This window comes from Pleurodeles waltl, chromosome 1_2 (genome assembly GCF_031143425.1).
Source record: "Pleurodeles waltl isolate 20211129_DDA chromosome 1_2, aPleWal1.hap1.20221129, whole genome shotgun sequence".
In the NCBI taxonomy this organism is placed as follows: Eukaryota; Metazoa; Chordata; class Amphibia; order Caudata; family Salamandridae; genus Pleurodeles; species Pleurodeles waltl.
Genome location: NC_090437.1, coordinates 927354851 through 927380386, shown reverse-complemented (window position 1 = coordinate 927380386; position 25536 = coordinate 927354851). Strand labels below are relative to the sequence as shown.

At 45.3% G+C, this 25536-nt stretch overlaps 1 protein-coding gene across 5 annotated transcripts in view; it reads right to left on the bottom strand.

The window, feature by feature from the left end:
- The window catches only part of MTUS1 (microtubule associated scaffold protein 1), an 810444-nt gene that overhangs the window by 425513 nt on the left and 359395 nt on the right, over positions 1 to 25536 (bottom strand). For 4 of the 5 annotated variants that reach the window (XM_069200374.1, XM_069200403.1, XM_069200384.1 and 1 more), the window contains one exon: positions 23860 to 24051. In XM_069200374.1, the coding sequence (XP_069056475.1) occupies positions 23860 to 24051 (192 nt within the window). Of the gene's footprint in view, positions 1 to 15548; positions 16017 to 23859; positions 24052 to 25536 lie in introns of those variants that run through there. The other variant, XM_069200410.1, reaches the window with a different exon arrangement.

Below are 25536 nucleotides of genomic sequence, written 5' to 3'. Positions count from 1 at the left end.
TATTTAGCCTCACTCACTCCAGACCCAAGGAAAATATTAAAACAATTAGCTCTTATCTTGGTAACAGTGCGGAACTGTGCTATCTGAGTTATCTTTGGCCTCTGGAAGCATGATCAATATATCAGAGTTGCAAATGCAGTTACACTAACTATGACCCTCTGTTGAAAAGTCTCATTTTTTGGATGGTCAACTCCCACTTTTTGATGTTTGATGCTATTGCTAACCAGACCTCAGTACCAAAGCTCTTTCCCTTAAATTGTACTTAGACGATTGCAAATCCCATTGGCAAGGACTTTACCACCCCTGTGAGTGGTACATGGGGTACCCATGGCAATGATGGTAAAGGGGCTGTAGCACTGACTGTGGTACCCTGCCTGACCCGAGTAAAAGTAAACCTGGCTGACGTGAGTAAAAGGAAACCTGCAGAGCTGCCATGCCAGCCTGCATAAGCAGCTTGCCTGCTCAAGATTCACTCTGCCCACGCCACATGCAGGCAGAGTTCATTCACTGCCAAAGCACAAGTCAGACACCCCTAAGGGAGGCCTCCTATAGCCCAGGAGGCAGGGAGCACTGTGTTATGAGTGTGGACATATAGGCACAAGCACGTATGACCCTGTGGTAGCATTTAAAACTTAATGCTACTGCAAGTGACCAACAGTCCATAGGATAGCACAGGCTAGCAACCGGCTAGTGCTCAGATGTTCAGCTCCAAGATAGCCTGGCCGATTTCCCCCTCTGTTTGGTAACAATGTGCTTTTTAACCCTGGCCAAGATTCTTGTGCCAAAGGATTAGATACCATGTACACCTGTTGCGTCTTTAGAGGATGCACACCAAGATATCAGCTTTCCCCTGCCTTGGCAGGCTATCCTGAGACATTTGCCGCAAAGTCAAGTCTGCCCTTCTGCTGGATGTGCTAACACTTCCCCTAGGATGGAGACGAAGGACCTGGGCAGGAAGGTCACACCTTTTCCCTCCAGGGAAGGCTAGTGTTTACAGTAATCAAGGAGGTGAGCCTCAAAGGCTTCACTGCCCTTGATGTGTAATCTCTTGTTTGTCACTCGAGGACAAAGCCCTTACCGCCCTGACCAAGCTGGCTGCCGAGAAACGTAGCCATTATGGAGGCATACACCCCCCAAAGACTAGCCACACTTACCTGTAAAGCAGAAGGGTTCTGCCATGATGGGAAACATTAGGAATAGTGAGTTTTGGGTAGAAATGTGAGATAGTCCCACAGGAAGTCATCACTTCGGCAGGGGAGGGGGCTAGGTGCAGGGACCAGGAGCCCATTGGCTACTGTCCCCCGCACCCTTAACACTCCCTAAACCAGGAGTTAAGGGGCTCCCTTCACACCAGAACCTCCATTCCGACTTTCTTATCAAAAAGAGGAACAAAGGCGACACTGTCACTGACAAAAGGACTTCTGGTTCCGCCGCAGTGCAAAGATAGGACACTTAAGTGCCCTGAGGAGACCATATACTAAACCTGTGTAATCTACGTGTGCCAGGGGTGAAAACTCGTTCCTTTCAGCAAGAGGGACTCCAGCGGATGCCAGAAACCTGAAGCAGACTCCCCTGACTGTTGGTACCAGTCACCTGCAACCTGCAGAAGAATCACTGTGTATGTCCCCAGAAGTGCAACCTGTCAACCCCCTTCTCCCCCGTGAGCCCAAAGAAAATCAGTGGCCTGGACCCCAAAAGTGGTAATAAGGCTCTCACCAGGTTTTGAGCCGCTAACCCCTTCCAGACGACCAAGTAACAATGGACTACTTTGCCACTGCCACAGCTTGTCTGTCGCCAGCCAGCAGCTTCCCGGACATCACCTACTCCAGACCAGTTCCCAGCATAGTGACCGGCAAAGACCCCACTCCTGAGAATCTGCATGTTCAAGGAGGCGACTGAGAAGAGCAGCAAAGCATCTTTGGCATGACCAGTCACTGTGATTGACAGCTGCAAGGCCACCTCTGTACCCGGAGCCACCGGAAGTGGTAGTTAAGTTCCAGCTGGGGAATCCAGGTCCTGGGACCCCAAAGGCCTCTACTTTCCAAGGATAGGGTGTGAGTCCAACCTGAAGTGTGCTTTTGTCAAGTGCTGCATTTTGATGGCACCTGCGGATCCTGTCAGCACCAAGAACAAACAGAGAACCTCTGCACCCTGACTCTCTGGGCAAGTTAACTAGAAACTGACTGTTAAGGGTTGTTGGTCTAAGGACCTGCAAGACCTTAATTCCAAGTGGGTTCCCTGTAGCTCACCCTACAAGTAACCAAGTGCACATTTTCCTCTTTGACTTCAATGGGAGTCGTTTTACCATTTAAAGCACTCTATTTTTCAATGCTTTAAAAATGTTCAACTCCAGTTGGCTGTAAGATAAAAAGTTAATTTGGTGTTTAAATTAAGATAAAAAATGTGCTTTACTTTTCTAAATTGGTGTCGGATTACTTTTGAGTCATGTCATGTACTTATCGTCCATGTGGTTTTTGTGAAATGCTTCACGCATGTTCCTCTAAGTAGCCTGACAGCTCCATTGCGGTAGTGTGACAAAGAGCAAAGGTTTACTAGTGCGAACCCAAGGTCCACTTCTGGGTATCGTGTTAGTATTACAAGGTAAGACTCCCCAGTCATAACACATAATACTGCCACCTCACTACAACCTCTAAGTAAAAATAAGATTAGTCTGTCTTTCATGTCCAACAACTATAAACAGGTGCAATCAATTTAAGCAGCCCAGTAATCAAATACCTCAATAGGACTGTGTTGTCTGGAGCTAATCCAACATTGGCCATTCCCCATGCAGAAGTGTAGATAAAGAGTCAGTTTGGTGAAAGATGCAAGAGAATGGGAAAGTCTCTGTGAGACATTAAAGCAGTACCCAACTTGATCAATATAAAGAAAGTTCAAGACTAAATATCAGACGCAGGTCCTTTCAAATCCACTGGTGTACTGGAAATTTTAAACACATGAATGATACTGACCCTTTTATCAGTGTATGTTTATTCCATTAAATATTTAAATGATGATCTGTGCGCACCAGTCTTATTTTAAAAATGCAATAAGAATGTTGTATATATTGGTGAGACGGGGCCTCAATAGATATTATTCACTTTGTGCAACAACATGGTTAAATATCATAAAATGTTAGATGTTCCACTACAGGTACAAATTGAAACTTGGCAATTCCTAAAGACCATCTTGTGGACATTGTTGTGCTGCAAGGACTCTGTGATCGACATTTTTGTACACGTTTAAGGGAAATAGATGATTTAGAATAAACTAAGTGGAGTGAGCTAAAGGCAGAATAATGTACAAGTTTTTTTGGTTATTCCAAGTCATAGGAATCTTAATCAAAGTCCTCACTAAAAATGCTCAAAGATCATAAAAGCATAAATAAAGGATAATTCTTTAAAGACAGCTCAGGCCATTTGGTTAAGGAGCCGAAAAGCAATATAGGCAATATTAAAATGTACGTGGCCGGACACATCAAGCTAATGTAATGTTTGATGGGCATTAGATGTACAAACTCTTACTCAGTCCCATTACTGCCCTGAGAGCAGCATTCTGTGCTATCTGGAGCCTAACAAGAAGAGTCTAGGTGCAGCAACAAAGTACTGATTAACTGAAGCACCTACCACTACTACCCATTTATCAGGAGGGAGAGAGTGGATTGGTTTTCGTTTCCTGATCTAATGTAAATAGTGTGTTATTACTGCAATGGCCTATCGGAATCAAAGGTGTCTCTTCGCTGACCTCCATCCGCTCCCTAGAACAGTGGTTCCCAACCTCTTGACTTCTGTGGACCCCCACTTTATCAGTAGTGGAACCCGGGGACCCCCACTGAACCATTATTGGAATCCAGGGTCATTCCTCCCCCTAATGAATCATTACCATAAACTGGGGACCTAATCCGTTAATATTATTAGATTTTCTAAGCAGTCGCAGACCCCCGGGGAAGCTTTGCAGACCCCCAGGGGTCCTTGGATCACAGGTTGGGAACCACTGCCCTAGACGGTTTGTGTATTAAATGCCGCTACTGGGCACGGGCCTGAGGAACAAAAGCATTTTCTGTAGGGTTAGCATGTGTTTAACCTATAAAAACATTAAATATTTTTTTTCCTGTACACTCTATTACTTCATTTTTTCTTTATATATTTGACACTGTCACTTGCTGGGAAACAACTCTGTTGTTAAATGTTTTTATTGTACAAAAAAATCCTAATTTGTCCTTAATATAGGACGCCAAACTAGTTAATGTCAGTATCCGCTGAAAACCTCTGTAGATCTGAATCTTCTGTATACACTGATTGCATTTCCTCTTACTCTGTCCTATCTAATTTATATTTTACATACCGCTTTTCAGTAGCCTACAGTGGGAGGGGCGTTTCTATTTCCATTTTATCAATGGTATCCCTCAAGTTACAGACAGATTTAGTGTAATGAATAACTTACAGAACATCTGCGATTGGTCTCCGTTTGTGAATGTTTACAGCTCGCTTGTCAAACGCCAAGTACACTGTCCCTTTAAAGACCGAGGATGAGTTCTGATAAAGGGAGACATTCTTAAGATAAGTTTTTTTTTTTTTTGCTATATAAGAGCATCTCAAATAACTAAAAACACATGCGTGCAGACAAAAACTATGCTGAGGCGTGGGAAACCGGCTCGGGGTTAAGTACCACAGAACACTGGCCTCTAGGGCCAGGACTATTTCTCGACTGGCAAAAAAAAGTGGTCTTAAATGCCAAATTGTAGTTTGACAATATTTGGTTTATTTGGGTGTTTGATTAATTTGAGCTTTTTAATTACAGCATTTTGAATTTCACACTAGATCTGGATTACCTTAATATCCTGGTGCAATATCCCTCGACTAAATGGCAAAAAGAAGATAAAGAGCTTTCGGTTAAGGATGGCAAAAGAACACGGGCCCCTCCTCCTGGCGCTGAACCTCTTCAAACTCTCTGGCAAGATCCGAATTTACCTTTCTCTGCGCGCTTGACACTGACATCACTGCGCTTTTGCACCATACTTTCCCAGTCGGCGGGACCGGCCTGGGGCAGAAAATAGGTCAGGGGACCCAAACTATGCGTGGCCCCGATTAGTTAACTTAATAACTAAAAAAAAAAGGTAGCCCATGTTTGCAAATTGGGACAGTTTTCAACTTGTAAAGGCACGCTTTGTGAGTGTTTTGCAATTTATGCTAGTCTGCAAGGATTTGAGCTTTCTGCAGTCAAGGTTGTTTTTTCTTATTTCTCAGGGAAGTCAACAGTAAAAACCGGTGCATTACATCATAAAACAGGCCCACAAACAGACAAAAAACGGGTCACACAACACCTATGAGGCCAGTCCTTCCGCACTGCCCGACTTCCTGGGTAAACACACATCCCTTAGGAAGCATTCCAACCCATCATTCTTATGCTCACCATGCTACCTCAGTTTGGTCCTAGCCATATGCCAATCAGCAGATTGCATCCACTGTACATATTCTATCAATGATCTAGTTATGCACAAGCTGGTAGTTAACTTCTAGACATTCTGACTTGCAGATGAAGTTCAAACCTTGCTTAACTTCTTGATAACCCACTAACAATCCAAGGGGTCGTGGAAAGCTAGAGGTATGAATGAAAAGCTATTCGCCTGCACTTCTTTGAATCCTTCAGAAAATAGGTCTTTGTTCTGCATCCGGTGTCCACCACCTGCATTGAATACACAAACCTTCTGGGAAGCAACAATACTGGCCAACGGCCGGTGAACCTGCAAGAATCAGAAGGCTAAAATCTGAGATGCGACAACAAACACCAAGCCAATTCCAGCAGCAAGGAGGTCTCCTCATAAGACTCACAGGTTGGAGATGTACAATGTTAGGCAGCTATCAAGTTATCCTCGTCCAATTTAATGGTTAATGCTTTCTTGAGCCACGTTCAAGACACCACTGTTAAAAGTTCTCAAAACAAGGGGCGGCTCTAAACATGCTACATAACTCGGGATGCAACACAGTTCTCTTATAAGAAACTCGAGTCTCCGGAAGGACTGGTTCTGTTTGATATTCCTGAGAGAATTCCTTTACATCGGTCCTATGTAAAACGGGGAACAGGGAGGAACAGCAATATTGATTGCACAAACATGTGACTATGAGGTGTTGATATTGTACTAGACAGTGGACACTGTTGAGGCAGAGGAAGGAAAAATAATGTGGGGCAATCTCAACATACTTGAGAATGGGATCAAAGATGGGGCGGGCAGGGAAGGCATGAAAGTCTCGTCTCTTGAGAGGGTTGTTATTAAGTAAGTGAACAGGCTCTGATATACGGCAAACGCAATACCCATATGCAATGCATTACTCATTTTTCTGAATCATATAGAAAAGAAGGCCAGGCTACCACATTTTGGTGACCTCCTCCATGCTCTCAAACATACAGTGGACAGACTGGGCACATCACCATTTCAGACTATGGACAAGTGCACCTCACACTGATCATCAAAGAGGCCGGCCAGACAGACAGACTGCTGAAACGGAACAATCTCTAACATGACACCAGCTTTAAGAATGAAGTACAGGAAGCAACAAAAGTCTATAATGCAAATAATGATATAGGAGGGACTCATTACGAGACGTACCAAGACGCCGTTAAAGCAACGCAGCAGGTTATAAGAGGCATGCTAATACTAGATGCTTTTAAAAAGAAAGACCAAATTTAAGAATTGAGAGCAGCAATTGAGAAACCTGAAAGATTCCTAAACGGACAGTAGCAGTGAAAATGCACCATAAATTAGAGCTACTGAGTGCAATAAACATCTTAAGCCTAAACAAGGCTGAGTGCAGGCTGCTAAGGCTCAAAAACACCAATAGTGGCGGGAACAAAAAAGGGTGACTTCTGCCATGTAAAACAAGCAGAGATCGTAGGGGATAGGAAGACAATGGTAAGGGATGAGTCAGAGTTATTGAAGAAAGACAACTAATCGTTGGAGCAAAACACCAGGTCAAGAGCAGGCACTAGACCAGCCAACAGGAACATAAGTGACAAGCGCCAAAGCTACACACCCTGAGGACAAGACGAAATGGCAACATTTTATAAAGTGCTTTGTGTGACCCTTGCACCGCCTGCTGACATGACTGTTTAACTCATTTACAATCACAGGACAGCCTCTCTGAGAGAAGAGTGCCTAAGTACATATCCAAACCAGGTCATGACATGACAACATGTGGCTCATACAGTCCTATGCTATTGATGATATGAAAATATTCACAGCCATTTTGGCACGCAAGTTGGGGTCAATCATACCTCACTATAAATGACCCAGATCTATCTGGTTCACATTTAGCAGGCGCTGTGGTGTCAACACAAAAAGATCTTGCAAAGACTGATAAAGTTCATAGAATCTAGAAGGTTGCCCTCTTGCTCTCCTTAGGTGCTGAGATGGCATTGGGTAGGATGGAATTGCGGTTCCTCTGGAGGCTTTAGAACAATATGGAATACGCCTTGCTTTTAGGGACTGAGTTATGGCTAGGTATGTGAACCCTGCCACACTAGAAATCAATGGGGTTTCAATTACGTTGAGATTAGTAGGGGCAAAAAGGTTACCCGTTTGCAAATCAAATCCCAACAAATTCAGCTACTAAAGGGGGTAAAATCTGGAAAAGATAAGTATGTGTGTATTATCCATAGCATGGACCTATGTAAAAGGCAGAGGAGCACTGTACAAGGTCAAGGGAAGCAAAGCCAAACAAGTGTTAAGACAGGAAGTTGAATTGTGCACTACTAATGCATAGTGATGTGTTCTTTAGAGTAGCAAGTCTACAATTCTTTCCTAAATCTGCCCAGCGTTGGGGTGGTATTAAAGGATGGAAAAGCATATGCTGTTCCAGATACTGGGTGCATAGATGATAAAGGCCTGCTGATTTGTTCTTTCTTCTTATATTTCTCATTCTGCAGTCTAATGGTGTTCTGGCTGCTGACTGTGCCAAGAACCACCTGAAATGAGCTTGTCTGCAGGATAAGCAGGTGTGCTGGTCGTCATGATGGTTTTGTAAATGATCAAGTTGGCTTTGAAGATGGTAAGGGACAGCTAAGGATAGCCAATGGAGTTGCATCAGGATGGAGATGTATTCATATTTATTCAGGTCCTGGATAAGACATTCCACTTCATATAGGATGCCCTTAAAGGGCACACTGTAGAGTCTACAAGGCCCTGGAGTAGGGCATTACCACCATCCAGGTGCGAGACTGATGGCTTGGACAGCAGTTCTGAAATTGCTTTCTGGAAGAAATTATGTCACTTTCTTTAGAAGAGAGAACAGGCCATCCTTGTTACATATAAAATTGCCATATATGCAGATGAGGTACTGCTATTGATAACAAATCCATCTTAATCTGACCCTCTCTAAGCGAAGAGCTAGATATTTATGAGAAGGACTTCGGATTCAGAGTTTCTGGAGTCAGGATTCTGAATTCATAGCTTCTAAAAGATCAGGTCCTGGAGGTGAACGCCCACTTTCCTTTTCAAGTTGCAGCCTACCAGACAGTGCAGTAGTCTGTTTTTCTTAAGACATCTTGGAGACTTTTAGAAACTTGATCTAGGAATGCATTCTGCCCTTTGACTGCCATTGGCTTTGTGGTTTATAACTCACATTTTCTGGCTTTCTATTTGCTGGCTTTATTTGCTTTAGGCTATCCAGGTTCAGTTTGTCCCTCCCGTTGCCTAAACCATGTTTACTGTATTCTTCCACAACCTCCCTGTCTGTAAACAGGCCTTTGAATATTGCTATTATCTTGTCACATTTGCTGTGCATTCAAAAACTGAGGTCAAATTTCAGACGCTGTCTTTCGAGACCCCTTGTTTACTCTTCTTTCTCTGACTTCAAAGTTAGAGGATTTATGTGACAATCTCACTGGATACATGGCGTAGGAAAGATTTTTTCTAGCATACAACATTTAAATGAACTGTGTAAGTATTTCGGAATATATCAGAATTATGAACACATTCTGCATTTTTTTTAAGTTCTGAATTGTGTTGGAAATAAATACTGTAATATGATCAAAACAAATTACACTAAGTGATGCAATTTCCACACATTTTCGTTTGTGCACCAAATAGTTTTGTTATTAAAACTGCGTCTGTGCAAATGTAATGGTCACTTCAATTGAAAATGTGGTGTCTGTAATTGCAGTGCGCTACCATACCATGCATACTTTGCTCTACGCCACTTCACTCCACTCTGCACCACACCACGGCACTGCACCACTCCACTCTACATCACAGCACTTTATGCTACTTCACACTACACCTCTCACCTCGATACCACTCTACTCTATGCCAATGCACTCTTTGCCACTCTGCTCTACACCATTGCACTCTACACCACTTCAGTCTAGGCCACACAAATCTACTCTGCACATCTCCGCTCTACGCCACTGCACTCTATGCTAATACACTACGCCAATCTGTACACCACTCTAATCTACTGAGCACCACTACACTCTACACTTCACTTTAACCCATTACACTCTATGCCACTCCACACAGTGCACTCTACACCACCCTACTCCACTCTTAACCAATGCACTCTACACAACTGTACTGTCACTGCACTCTACAATGCATCACTGCACACCACTCTACCACAGTGCTCTCTGTCACTCTACGACACTGTACTGACACTCTACTCTTCAACACTGCAATCTGCACTACACTCTGCAGTACTCTACACCACTGCACTCTATGGCACTATACTCTGCACCACTCTACATCACCATACTCTACTCCACACTGCTTTACGCCACAGCACCATACTCTAATCTGCACCACTATGTCACTGCACTCTGCTCTGCACCACTTTACGTCACTACACCCTACTCTGCACCACTCTACACCACTACATCACTTTATGCCACTGCATTCTACAACACTATATTCCACTCTGCGCTACTTCACTTGTAGAAAGGTGGCATTTTTCTAGTTTAGTTCACTCCACTTTTTGCCTGGTGTCAGTGTATTTAGGCTGTAGTACGCTGGGATCCTGCTAACCAGGACCCCAGTGTCAGGGCTCTAAGTTTGGTAACATGGTCATTTTTACACCCCACGATTGCCACACTGGTGCACCCATGTGAGTCCCTACTACATGGTACTCAGGTGCCCAGGGCACTGGTACACCAGGCATCTCCCATGGGCTACAGCATGTATTATGCCACCTACGGAAGCCCATGTAAATTGTGTCTGGAGCCTGCCATTGCAGCCTGCATGAAATGGTGTATGCACCTTTCACTTTAGATATGAGGTTGGCCTTATATCGCGGTCACTGCACTTGGGCACTAAGTCACCCTTTTTGTAGGTCCTTTAGTCCAAGGGCAGGTTGCATGGTCCTGAGTGATAGAGCACCATTGCATGAGGAGAGGTGCCCCTACAAGCCTCAGACTCCATTCCCTGGGCTTTTTACGCGTGGGGAAGCCATTCTAAGATATGTATTGGACACTGGTCAACACGAGTAGTCCAACTACGTAATGGCTTCACCGAACCTAGGCATGTTTGGTATCAAACATGCTAGAGTCATGCAACTACACCGATGCCAGTGTACGCTGCATGATACACTTGAGGTTCCTTAGAGGATCCCTGACATCTGCCTGTACAGCCTTGCAGGGTGTGTAAGCCAACCCATGCTGCTGCCGACCCTCAACATTGTTCTGCCCTCCTGCTGAGCCTAACTTAAGCAGAGGAAGATATAACAAAGGATTTCCTGTAGTAGTGAGGTGTGAACATCTCTCTCTTTGTAATGGGTGTCCCTGGGATGGCCCCAGTACCACCAGACTGCTTTGAAGAGCACATTTGGTGCCCTCCTTGAATAAACCATTTTGCACCAGTGCAGGAACCCCCGGTTCCTGCTCTGGCACAAAACCACACAAAGGCCAGGGAAGTGACCACCCCCCTTGTCCTGCTTCTCCCCAATGGAAGTGCATGGTGCTCTGTCAGGTGGCCACTTGATTCTGCCATCTTGGAAATAAGATGTGCAGAGACCCCTGAGAGCATATGACTGGTTAGGCCACCTGGGTGACATCCCTGACCCCCTCTGATAGGTGAGTCTTTGAGGATAATGTCCAACCCGCCTGTAGGGTTACTTAAGGGCTCCCATGAGGCTGGGTCCCTAGATTCGTTGTGCAGGACTAAAGGAACTCTCGGCAATAAAATTCTGCAAACTGGCCTCCAGAACGGTTGTAGGTGTGCCTTAGGAAGCAAAACAAGATTGTATCCAGTTGGGGGGGCTCCAATTGCAACACTGTATCTCTGGCTCCTACAAGCATTCTCTAATATTTGTGGCTGTTTATCCTCCAGGGTCAGAAGGATTCTGTGTGCATCAGGAAGCAAGAATGAATCTCTTGGAGTGAAGTCGTCACTTCCCTGCATCAGCAGGCACCTCAACGATGAGCGGCTGGTGGATCCTGTTGTCCCATGGACATCAATAAGGCTCTGTGACACAGGTGGTGGTTCTGTGGTCCCCTCCAGGTCCAACTAGTCTTCTATCCAACTTGGGAGACAGTGGGCCTTTGCTGTGGCCACTGGGATGGAACCCATGTGAACTGCGTCTGTTGCTGTTACCAAGGCTTGTTGACTTTTCGTCCAGGAGATCTCCGAGCTCCAAGGAGCCCCAGCCTCCAGCACTCTGCAACTCCAGGAATGGCATCCGTTCTGGAACTCCTGCTGCGTGGGAATCCTTTGCTGTGACTCCCTGTGCCTATTACCAGGACTCCAATGATTCCTGCTGGCTCTTCTGCTTGCTGAGTGCTAGCCCTGACTCCTCTCCAAGGTTCGAGTCGCTAGGATCGCTGATCCTCCAAATCCTGCTAACTTCCCTGCAACTTCTTCTTACATTTGCCAATGCTTGTTGGTAGTTCTGGTGACTATTGACCCTTCTGCAATCTGACAATCGACATGGGACAGCTCATGGGCAGCTCCAAACTTCTTCCTGCATCACCTGGACTCCGCAGCTGGGCTTCTTCCTTCACCGACCTGCAGGAACTCACAAAGAAGGGTGGGCATTGCCTACTGCCACCGCCTGGACATCTACAAGTGGTCTGAAGTCTGTCCCCTTCTTCATCAGGTTCTTCTCGTCTGGAATCCACCCTTGGGTTCCACCGGCCTGCGCCACAGTCCTGTGTTAGCCTATAGGACACCATGCTAGATAACATCTCTGCACACAGGCGCTTGGGGGATTTATGTTACTTATCTTGGGTGATTTTGTACTTACCTACCCCCCTGGGCTCCTAACACTTACCTTGGTTGGGCACCTCCATTCTTATAACTCTTTAATATATGGTTTGCCCCCCCCCATACCCCCCCCATGTATTTCTATGCTTTTGGTGTTTGTTTCTAAGTATATTTCTTGTGTGTAGGTATCGCCATATGGAGTAATGCTAGGATGGTACTAGTGTTCTAATAAACAAAACTATTTTTTAACACTTGCTGTGGTTCTCTCTTATGAGAACATCACTGACTGACTATTGTGGTACTTTAAGTGCTTTACACTCCTCCTAGATAAGCCGGAGCTGCTCTCCACAGCTACCCCTAGAGCGCTTTAGTAATCTAGGCACCAAGACACTATCACTAAGGGTTGCCTGGACTAAGTATAGGGTGCCACACCAAAGACAGACCCAGCCTCCTACACCACTCTGCACCACTGCATTCTATGACGGTGCATTGTATGCCACTGAATTCAATGCCACTGCACTCTACTACACTATACTCTGTAGCAATCTACCAGTCCACTTAACTCTATGCCACTCAATTGTATGACACTATATGCCACCCCGCACTATGCCACTCCAAAACACAACACTCTCTGCCACTCTACAGCACTCTACGCCACTCTTTGCTATTCCACTGTACAGCACTCCACATGACTCCCCTCTAGGCTACTAACTTTAAGCCATGCTGAACATCGCTGGTGTACAACTTAGCTAAAACACATTGGCAAAGCCGATAGCTCTTGCATAGGTGAAACCTAATGGCTTTGCCAATGCTTATTTAATTGGCTTAGGAAGCAATTCTCTATTAGGGCATGCAGACAGCCACAGTGATAGAGAAGATGATCCATGCCAATCATGGTACAATACTGCAGGATCTAAAGATCTGTCTAGGCACATGGGGGCCCTCTCCAGGTTCAAAAGTATAGCATCAGTTTAGATTCTGGCACTCCCCGAGATTCTTCGCCTAGTTCAAGCATTGTGTATTGCGGAGTTCTCTCTACTTCTTAAACAATTTCAGAGAGCTATAAGCGACTTGACATGGGCTGGGAGGAAACCTCGGTTCAGCTAAATCCCTGCCATAGGTTACATCAGAGCAATGAGATTTAGGTCTTCCTGACATTGTTAAATAGGAGCAGACATCACAGTAACCTTTCACTGTGAATAGGAGAGAACAACTGAGAAGCAATGGCACATTATCCACAAAACTAAAGCAGGAACACAAACCTCGAATGTACAATCGATGTAGTAATAAAATAAAATAAGGATGGGATCTGTACTCCTCCCCGCATATCCATGTCCTATTAGTCAGCGTATCTGCATAAGGTTATACGCTATGCTGGTCTTTCATGGCCTTTGGTTATGAATATGGTTATTTAGGCAGGGCCCAGGGAAAAATCACATTACACAGGCCACCAGTATGAAATAGTGAAGACCAAGAGAATGATCATTCAGCCTCTCTCTTCTGTACTGATATAAGAGCACTGGACATTACCTTTCCAATGCAGTAATAAATGCCTGAGTCAGCGTGTATTACTACATTCGCACCATTTATGAGGTGTTGGGCCGCATGGGCAATATGCCTCCCCAACCTTCACCTAGTGATGACTCACATTCCCTCGCCCACAGAGGCACAATGGCCCCCTCCCACACTGGAGAAGTGCTCCCGAGCTGCCCTGGGTCAGGCTACCTCACAGCTGTGCAGTGGATAAGGCTGAGTTTCCCGCAGTATGATTGTGCAGAGGTTCTGCTGCTTTACACACCGGTGGAAAAGGGCATAAAACGTGGATTCAGAGGTAAAGTTAAAAAACATAAGATAAAATGAGATTTTTTTATCACAGTTTTTGAGTAGCAGCTAAGGATGCGCTTCGGATTTGAAAGGATACAGCAGGGTTGGTGGGAGCGGGCTGAGTGAGAAACGCAGCTGGGCCCCCTCCGGTGCACGCTTTACAGTTTAAGGCGGTCCGGCGCTGCCCTGGGATTAAGTGACGAGGCCGGTAGTGTAACTGGAGGTTGGTGTCGTGTTTATTAACACTAAGCTTCCATTACACGCTACCACTGAGGCAGCAGGTCATGTTTTATTGAACACATGACCCCATTTTCAAACTAAACCTGTAGTTTAGCAGTGAGTGTGCCCACAGAAATAAGTATCGGCGCTACTACGTTCAAATTTAGTCACAATAAGATATTTGTTTTGTACAGTTGCAAATGAATAAGGTTGTGCTATTAGGGCAACAATCTAATGAGGTCATCCGCATCTTCTCGATTGCCAGCTTCCTCCACAATACAGTTAACATAAAATAAGATTCTCCAGTTGTCAAACAAACGTGCACACGTTGGATTCCAGGCGCTGGAGTGGTGTTTACAAATACAGTGCGCCTCACGCTCCCGGTGTACTGACACCGTGCACTCAAGATCGGCACTAAGGATCAATAATTATCAACAACGCAGTTATGAAAGGCGGTTTCTTGTTCACAATAAACGGTCAGCTGTACGTGCTTCTAGTTGGGTGGTATTTTGTTTCCCTAAATTGCACCGTGATTAAGACCCAACGAGGGCGTGAGACGCGCTTTTTAGACGAACGTGCACACTGAAGTACAGCAGCGGAGCCACCTAACGCCAGCCCAGCTGCACACCGCTGCCACCCAGGAACTCGCGTGCAATAAAAATACACTGGACAACTGAAACCAGCTGATAAATGTGAGGTGTAAATAATGCCCTGGCCAACCAAAGCACATACGCTGCCAGCCCGCACATCGGACAGGTTGCAGGCTGACCACACACACACCCTCGAGCCGGCGGACCAGCGCTCTCCGGGGTGCACGCGCCCTCGGCTGAAGCCCAGGCAAACGGTGACCGACATCTTGAGCGTAACCGTGCGCAAGACAAAGAGCAAACCACTGGACCGTTACACATGCCAGGCAGAGGGGAGGCGGAGGACGCACAGGGGGTGCAGGAGGCTAACCGCCCGTTTACCTGCCTCCCCTGCACCCAATAAACAAGGAAAATTCAAAACCGCTTCTAATATGCAGGTTACTCAACAAGTTAAGAAATCGAGCACGAAAGATGCCGTCTCTGCTATGAAAAACAAATGCTAACACGAATAAGGTCATTCATGAAAAAATACCCAACAGCTTCTTAAGCTGAAAGAAGCTACTAAACATGAGGTCTGTGTACCGACGCCTACTAGACAATTAAGACACATAAATAAATAAGATTTGTTCCTTGCATCTGAGCAAATGGAAGGCAGACTTCCAGTCATGAAAGCAGAGCTGGGGTGAACAGAGACTGGCCAGAGAAAAGCAGCGTTTAAAACGTTAGAGACCTACTTCTTCTCGCAGTGAGGGTCGCTAACAAAGGAATTACGCAAACGCCGCAGGATCCGACGAGCAGCAGGGTCAGCAGGGAGGCATCGCAGTGCCTGCCCGAGTCCGTCGGCGGCACTAGCGACGAATTGATGAAGAGGCGAGGCGAGAAGTCCGTCTCGGTGCAGCTGCGGAACCCGCCCGGTACAGTCATTGACGAGGGATCAGGGCGCGCTGGCAGCTGGAAGGGCTGCAGCCATGTTCGGCCTCCCCGGTGCCTTCTGCTCGCCTCTCAGCGAACTAGAGTGCAAGTGAGCTGTCTGCTTCTAGGCACTGGACCTGCCGGCAAATCAAGCCGGGGGTGGGAAACATTACAAGCCATCTTCGGGTGCCTAATGCGATACACACAAACACACACAATAACCCGCTCAGAGTACACGAAACGTGGGAGTTCAGGCCCCTCTGTGTGACGCGGGAAAACACACCCAGCGCGTTTACAAGCCACTCAGGAATTTCTGGTCCTCGCACTGCGGTTAATACGACAGTCCGCATTTAGTGCACAGATGAAGGAACAAAACGCGTTTTCTTGTTCGATGGGGGGCGATTAATTAATAAACATAGCGAATGCTCGCCAGCACACGGCAGCTTTAATTTCAGGAGAAGCATGCATAGTAAGCAGCAAGGCACAGAGCAGTTAACAGGGCAGAGGAGTGCACTGCAGAGGAGCTGGGCACATCAGGGAACAATGATGAAAAGCAGATGGAAATGTCGACGTAAATGAATACAAAATGTGAAGGCGGGGCGCGTGCATGGCTGAAGGCATCCCATTCATCGGATTTCTAAAGAACATTTTAAAAATTACAATCGTGCGCATTAGAGTCAAACCGAGGAGCTGCCCACTCTTTCGTTTACTACGTACCCGAGTTTCACTTCTCTGGAGAATCTTGCGGAGAGAAAAAAATATGAACTTGGAATGTAAACAAGAAAATGTCTCTAGTATTTTATTTCAAGTTGGATTTAAAGCGAGAGCGGTTTCTATTGCTCAAACCGAAAGTTCTTCTGTGGGTCAAATTAAAGCGCACTGAGAGGCTTTCTGCGCACCGGGCGCAGCACAACAGCCGGTGGTGTCGATTTTAGTGACGGACCAATCCCAAAGACATTAGGCGACTATTTTATCACCCAGAATTAACTACTATTGTGCATCCTACTTTATTATTACAATGAATCCGACACAATCAGGGCTCACCTTGGCAGACATGACTCCATTAGTATAATGAACATTACCAAAGCCAATAGGTCTGATTTTCATTAGGAGTGGGTGAAGAATTCTGCTCCGCCAGCAGAGTTCGGGGAGTTTTGCCCACTCCACGCGGAGTTCCTAGAAACTACATGAAGCGACGTGGAGCGGAGTTTCTTCTCTCACGCGGCTTGTCTATATTAAGTTGGCAAGTGAGAGGACACACATCGCTACGTCAGCGCACGAGATTTCTGAACGGGGCAGCCGCGGCAGGTCACAACCACCTGCATTGAAAAAGCAGCTGCTCGCGTTGAGGAAGCGCAGCTCCAGAAGAAACTCTACTCGAGTGGCAGAAAGAAGTTAGCGCTCTCTGGTGCTCCGCATGATGCAGTTTGCTCTGATTTTACAAGCACTGGAGAAACTCCTGGTGCTGAAATCAGTGCAAACAGTATGACTAACCCAAACTCCACTGCTCGCAGACCTCCACCTAGCACAGTGGAGTTTTCTCAACACTTCACAGAGTTCTGCAAAGCAGAACTTAACCCAGGACTAATTTTTATGTGCTAACACACAAAGAAATGCATAAAACCTGTTATACTTATTTTCCATTTCCAACACTATTATTTCAAATTCTCAAGTGGAGCCCGTGTGAAAAAGAAAATGTTATATTCCAAAACAGAATAAACATAAGTAGTAAAATGCTGTCAGGAAGGGCGTACTATTTTCCTCTTCACTAGCACTCACCTGAAAGTTAGTAAAGAGTGAATGCTTGCGGATAGGATTCACAACAGACTTTGTAGCCAACCAGCAATGCCAGGACGCGGCTAGACCAGCTTGGGTGCCTGCTTTGCCTTCAGAAGATAAGACACAAGTGCATGCCTGTCCATCACTGAACTGCAGCAAGGCCTAAGGCAGGGACATCAGCACACTCTGGCACTAGCATGATGGGAGCCAAGATGCTCAATGGTTCACGGCTGTGAATACAGACCTCAGGAGCCGCAAATACAAGCACATTTTGGAGCTCAAATACAACAACTCGCTCCAAGACACAACTGAATATTTTCCTTTAGCAGCAGAGGAAAGGTGAAACAATAACATGCCATCAATGCATGGCCCAGTCGAACTATTAACATTAGGTGGGTGACAACCGCAGCCAGGGAAAATGGGGGGGCTTTAGAAGAAGTAAAGGCTGCAGCTGAGGCTCCCTCACCAACCTGGCCCATGCATGAACAGAAGTTTGCCATAGAGCATTGGCAATTTAGCTCCAAACTAGACTCCAATGATAATTTTCTGTGACTAGAGTTTTAAGCCACAGAACGAGTTTCTCACTTTACCGTTCAAGTGGAGTCAGAGGGACCAGTTATTGCTTGCAAAACATGTGCGACAAATCACACAGGCCACATAACGGGGGGTGAAAACATGAAATAGGACAGTACAATGCATGTATCACATAAGCTTTAGAATGCTTCCTACTACATTACTACATTATACAGAACTACTCTACAAGCCTGAATAATATCCTCCTGCAGCGGTTTGAGACTGGAATGAGCACCAAATCACACTGCATTGCCTATACAAAGCTTGTGTAAATTATATAACAATTTATTTAAGAACCTTGAGAACGGAGAGGGAATAGAAGATCATACTTAAATATCTGATTATGTAAATTATCAGCAATTTGTCTTACAATACAAAATATCAATTAAAACAATACACTTTACTATACTCACAAATATTATATGTTTAAAAACACTATATACAATCCTTACGAAGTACTGATGCATCGGCGTCACTTGCTGAGTTAGACAGCAATTAGGCCCCATTTAGGAAGATAAAACAAGGACTTGCCAAATACTGGCCACAATTGTGCAAAAACTAGAAAAGGCACTGAATTATGGGCAACGCAGCAAAAGAGCATTTTTTCACACTTTCCAGTACTGTTTTCAAGATATCATCACCTCATTAATAAGGACTATTGTTCAACCTGCAGATCTCTTGGCTAAAATGAAACTATACTGTTCAAGACCATGATGCCATACTAAATACCTCATCGTCCAGTTCCAGAATTGACAAATGGCAATGATGTCCATAAATAGGAGGGCATGGAACTAAACATGATTTCATCTGTCCTATAACAGAATGCTAATGCATGTGCTGTCAGCTCTGGTAAGCTTTGGGCAAAATAATGTGACATTTAATGCTGTCCTGACCAAAAAAAGGTATATTTACAATAATCGCTTCCCTTTGCGAGCCTTGCACATCTCACTAGGTATTCTCTGGCAGGGAAGATACCCATTCTAAACTGGATATATGAAATGTGTTTCAGTTCAGGGTACATCATGTTTTTAAACTGAATATCACGGAATGTATGTGAACATTGTAAAATGTATTGGGAATTCATTGAAATGTTTTATTTTAAGGCAAATTGCTGATGACAAATCTACATAAATAAGTTTAAGAAAACAAAATATTTGTTACAGCTTGTGAGTTATACTTACCTTTGGGCACGGGCTACAGTTACATGAAATCTATAACCGGTGGTTTTGTTAGTTTTAAATGGTAGATTTTAACTGACATTTTCAACAGAACTCAGTCTTTTTAACCTTTGTTTTCAGTGTGTGTGTGTATATACTTGGCACCAGCAACACTAACAGTTCAAAAGCTAATGAATAGAATGGAACCAGACCACAAAAATTACCTCTTCTGAGTAAGGTTGTACCCTTTTGCCAAGCACGTAAATAATGTTGCCCTCCCTTTAACCAATTTGCACAATTCCTCAGGAAAAAACAAACCTAAGTTGGGCTTAAGACAGTTCCTGCTAAATTTTGTGCTGATTCCTCAAACCACATACATTGACAAAGTCCATTCTTATGGATAATCAGATTTAACCATAAATTCAAAGACACTATTGCAGACTCAGTAACAGAAATGTACATACCTGATGGATGAAATTAGCTGGTTGTATGAGGAAAAATTTGTGGCAGCCCCCATTTTCCAAGAAGAAGGATCTGTGGCTGTTCATAGATTTCACACAGCATAAAAAATTTGGCGGAGATAAGAGGATGAGGTATACCCCAGGAAGCCCGACTGGACGTTAAGTCATGATAAATGGGCCGATCCTGCCCGTAAAGGCTACCCCAGTAAAATAAGTTTTGCATCATGACATCTGTGGAGCCATAAACGTCAACTGTGAATCACTATGGATAAAATTAAGGGTTGGGTCAAGTGGCAGCCCCCTTCAGGTACTAGAGAGTGGTGTTCATCCTGCTCCTAGAGGTACTGTGGCACTGAGGCAGAAGGTTCCGGTTGCTGTGTGAGCCCCTTGGCAAAAGGGCCTACAAAGCAACCAGAACCTTCTGCACATAGCCTAGGGCCATGCGAGGAGACTTGAGACTTAAGCCACCGGGACAAGGCATGCCCAAAAGCCATGTTCTTCACCCAGATTCCACTGCACTACGGACAGTGGTTTCCTTCTTAGACCAAGGACCAAAGTGCACCATTTAAAAAAAAAATTAATTAAAAAAAACAAAAAACACTGAAAAATGTAAAAGGGAAGATTTGAATGTTTACTCAGAAGATAAAGTAACTCTTCTTAGGGTAAGCAAGGCAGCCATAATACACCCTTCCAATGTACTGCTCGTGACCTCATGTCATGCATGACATCACAAAATTACACAAGCGGCCTCAATAGCTTTAATGATGGTGTGGCACCTGGAGCTCTCAGAGCTGTATCTGGCCAAAGCCAGGCCTCGGAGGAATGGGAGGTGATCACTGGGGCTTGACTGGAAAGCCTGCTTCCAGAGATCACTTGGCACGACGGAAATTCATGATCAGTGGGGTGAGAGGTCTTGCTTGCTTGGCCAAAGCTCCATATACTTTTGCCGGGTCTGATTTTATTTTACAAGCTTGAATTCAACCATCTCTTTTTGTCCATCTCTTTCGTGGCATTTCCTGATTAGAAGCAATCAGTAAGATTGGGGTGGGGGGTGAGCTTCAGATTTTCCAACAATCACGTAGGCATAGAATGTTAAAATACATTATACGATAAGGAGGGCATATGAGAGGGACGTAAGGGGCAGCGCAAATGGACAAATGCAGATTGGTAGAGGCACTAAGTGAGGAAAAACAATATTCTGTACACTAACCAACATTTAAAACTTTAAAAATCAGCGGCCACCGCCTCAAAACTCAAGCGGAGCGGGGGGGGGAGATGGGAATAAATAAATAAAATAAACACTCACCTTACTGCTGTTTCCGTTGGACACCAGCACAGGCTCCCCAGCAATCCTAGCACTGCTTACATGCTAAAAATTGCATAAGAAGTGTCAGGATTGGTCTGAGCGGCAGTCACTGCTGCTCAGACACAAGCCTAGGGTCTGTGCTGTTTCTTCAGCCGGGCTGAGAGACACCTAAGTGGGCATGTGTGTTTGGCCCTAATCACCACCCGTGGCCCAGCCCGCCCCTCCCCTGTACTCCTCTCTGAGCCAGCAGATAAAAAGTGAAACGATAGAAAACTATCGCTTCACTTTTCATCTCCTGGCTCTTGGGCAGGGATGCAACACTCCTGCGCCATAGCGAAGGAGCCGCTCCTGTTGAAAACAGGGGGGAGAGTGAGTGTGTGCGTTTTGTCTTTGTGTATGTCAACATCCCTGGTGAAATCCAACAGACTTCACCACGGCGGACTGAAAGCACCTGCTCCCAACTTTTTACCACAAACTAGATTTACTAGGGTGGCTAACACCCCAAACACCCCCCTGAACCTACACCCTTGTCCATAAAGGCATAAAGTTCACAAAACACCAGGCAGTGTTCAGAAAGGCAGCATTCCACCCCAGACAAAGAAGGGTGGCTGGGTGGATCGGCTTGCAGAAGGGGCACTAAAGACTACCAGTACCAAAGTCACGACAACACCAAGTTATAATTATTGGCACATCAACACCCTTCCCACAGACTTGTGGGGTGACGACAAGATCTCCTCGTGGCTGTCAGGAAGGCATAACTCATAAGCAACAACAAACACTGCCTAAAGCACAGAAAGCCAACCACTAAGACACGGGAGAGGTTAAGTAAATCTGGTAAAGGATACAGCAGTTGTCTCAAGTACAAAGAGTGAAATCTCAAAAAAGTGTAGTACCCATCAACTCAACAGGTATAGAACAACTAGCCCAGGATGCCCAGTGAAACCCTGGAGGAGTAATTGAACCCAATTGTAATAAACACCCATTACCGCCAGACCAATGTCGAAACAAAACACAAGGGCTCTGATGGAGATGCATCCTATGGACATCTCTAAGGAGTGGTACCAAGAAAACTGGCAAAAGGAGGCATACAAAACAGTTGCATTTGCTGTTTTATCAATGATTGAGAAGTGCAGACAATTATTGAGACATTTATTCACGTGACCATCTCTACCACAGTGCCAGCTTGGAAAAGCAATTGGTATTAAGGCTGAAGAATGGAGTTGGGCATGCATCTACCAGAGACAGTGGTCTCACGATTCATCTATGTGCATGAATAAACAGGAAAGTCACTGCTCAAAGATTATCTAGCAGCCCAATAATGGGAGCAGAAAGAACTAAGACCACTAGATAATCGTGTAAATGGTCATCGCTTCTCAGAAGGATCAATTCATTCCTATCAGCTGAGATTTCCTAAAGAACAAAGAAATCAAGTCATACCATGCCAAGCTACAAAGAAGCCTAGAGTTTTAGTGTCCGAAATGGCTTACATCAGCCCACGTCAAAACGGTGCAATCTAACTACTGCCTTGAAGTCCTCTGCAGGCCATAGAGAGGTCAGATCCTCAGATTGTGATCCAGTTACCAGGACGACAACTAAGCACCCTGGATTAAGCCGTGTGCAGGTTGTTGGTTGGGTTGGTGGGTGCAGAGGTGTGCTGTAAACTTTCTCATCAAGACAGACTGGAAACACTGTTTTAACGTCCTGAACCAGGGATAAAAATGAGTCTTCCAAATCTCTTAGACCTTGTTCCAGGTGCCTTTTTGAAAGAGATAGATGACTTAGAAGAGGAAGGAGTACTGTACAACAGGGACCAAACAAGCGCATTTCCACCAGTTGAGAAAGCCAACCAGAAGCTCCTTGAACTTGCTAAGAAGAAAAGAGAACTTTTCTCTCCTTACATCATCATAATACCGGAAACTAAGTTACTATCCTCCCTCAATGAAAAGCACCTACAATAAAGATATACTATTTTGACTCTTGGGTTCCAAAAGGAAGGTAGCCAAGTGGGAAATGCAAGCACACCCCGGAGTCCTTCCACAACAAACTGAAATGCTCTCAGAAGGTTCAGTTGGAGTGGGGACTTCATGGTAGGGACATCAGGGTAGAAAGCAACTCAACATGGAACATCCTACGTCAGAAGGCAGAGGACTAGGAGATGCAAAGTGAAGCTTTCCAGCGGCCGAAAAACCATATGCCAAGAACATCTGCAAGTGCAAATACGGCAGCCTCCAGGAAGAAAAAGTAAGGGGGAAGATTTTAAGGCCTTCTTTCTATTCTATACATTAACAGAAGGGAAATGATTGCCAAAGCAGCTAGAGAGGACCAAAAATGACAGGGCCCTTTGCGTGTCCTCAGAGGTGGGATTGTTCTTATCAGCCTCCCACTTACTCACTGACTTGTTGGCCTAGAGAAGAAGTAGAGAGAAAACCTGCTTCCCCTCTGTCAGTATTTTCTTCAACTTCTGACTCTAGAATGGCAAACTGAAACATAATGAACACATTTTGAAAGGTGGGGGAGGGGGTGTCACCATACTGTCAGTTTCACTTCATTAAAAAAAAAAAAATAGTCAGGGCATCAAGACGTGGCTCACCCACTGCCCTCCCACCACCACCACCCCCGCCCCCCCAAATAAAAAAAAAGCTTGTTTTAACTACACTGGGTTTCGCAGAACCTGTGCCTTTTTTCTGGTAACACTGTGGCATAACGCTCCATCCCGGCTTCAAAAATCAATCCCTAATCAAAGTTCTGCCATCTTTACACCATTACACATGCTCCCGCACAATAACAGATAAACTAAGCACAAGAATACTATAAGCAATGACAGATCAAACAGCAGAGAATGACAAGGGTTCCTTACATCGAGTGCTGTAAACACTTTGCCCGCTCTGGGAGCTGCAGACAGAAGAGATGCTCGGAGTTCGCTGCAGGGTGGGCTCCTTGAGAGGAAGCCTTGACTTCGGCAATGACCGTGGCTGCGACGCCTTTGCTGTAATGGTTGCCAATGACTGGACTGCAGTTGACTTTTGTCTGCTTGTAACGGACTCCGGTCCTATTAAAATCAGGAGAAAAATATTTGGCCGTTAAAGACACTAACTTGATTTGTGGTACAAATCAAAACAAGCACTGGTCTGGCTGAATTATTTTTGTGTTGAGCATTACAATGTGGTTTATGGATAGCGGGGGGTGGAATGACCATTGCATTGGGTGGTAGTGCTGTGAGGCGTGAGAATTGTATTGTGTGGTGGCACAGCAGTGGTTTATGAATACGTGTGGTGGATGAAGAATGTTAGTGCAATAACGCAGAGTTGCACCGTGGTTGTTGGAAATGATACTGTGGTAGGGCTGGGATGTTACGTGAAGCTGGAGTGTTATTAGTGTGGTTATGAGGTGACAGTGTAGTGCTTCAAGGCAGGTGCTGCCGAGTGGCTACACGATGAGTGGAGCGATTCTGTGGGGTACACTTTTAGTTGCGGGGGTAATAGTAGATGGAGATTATGTGCCGTTGGAGATGGCAGTGCTTTGCACCAGATCTCACTGCAGTCCTGCAATGCTGGTGGTGGCAGTGAAGTGCCTAGGCAATACTGTGGTGCTGGGCTTGTTAGTGCAGTATCTGAGGCTGGTGGTGCAGTAGTGAAGGGTGGTAGAGCGAGGTGATAGTGCTGGAGTGGGATAGGGGTTAAGTGGCACTGTGGGGGCAGGAAAGTGATGATGGTTTAGTAATGTATCCATGGAAGAGATCTGGGGGTGGTAGCTTGGTTTAGGCAGTGTTTTGGTTACTGTGCAGTGAGAGAGAATACAGCAGTGCTGGGAGCAACAGTGTGTTCCGGGGGTGATGATGGTGTAGTGGAGTGCTGGGGACAGTGCTTATGTCCCTGGAGGTGTGTTAACTGATGGTATTTAGATAATAGGGTGGCAGTGAGATAGGGGGGTGAGGGGGGTTTCCAATAGTAGTATTGAGCAATGTTGTGGTGTAATGTATAGTGTTGTCAATACAAGAGTAGTGTGTGGGTGGGTGAACTGGTGAAGTGGCAGCAGTAAGGATGTTGCGGTGCTAGTGCTGTTGCTGTTGCTCTGGACAGTCAAAAGCTGTGAGGATACAGAGAACTTTGGAGTGGGAATGTGTGACTGAGATGGCAGTGCAGGCTGCAGGGGTGTAGGACAGGACTAGGAGTGGAATGGTGAAACAATACTATTTCACAGTTAGTGTAATGCCTGGGTTATAGTGCAGTTCTGGAAATTGTAGTATGGTGGTGGGAGTGGCAGTACATTTTGTAGTGGTAGTGCTGTGAGGTGCTCATGTGACGAAAAGGGATTATACTGTAGTCACGTGAGGTGGTTGTACGATGGGGTGGTAGTCAGTGGTTGCAGTACACAGTGTGCAACTATGAGGTGATAATAGGATTGCATGACAAATATAAAGCGGGAGATGATATTCTGAGGCAGAGGGGGAACTATGTTGGCGGGCATAAATGTCATGGGGCTAGTGCTTGTGCAGCGTACTGGCCATCTTGGGGTCAGGCAAATCAAATTATCC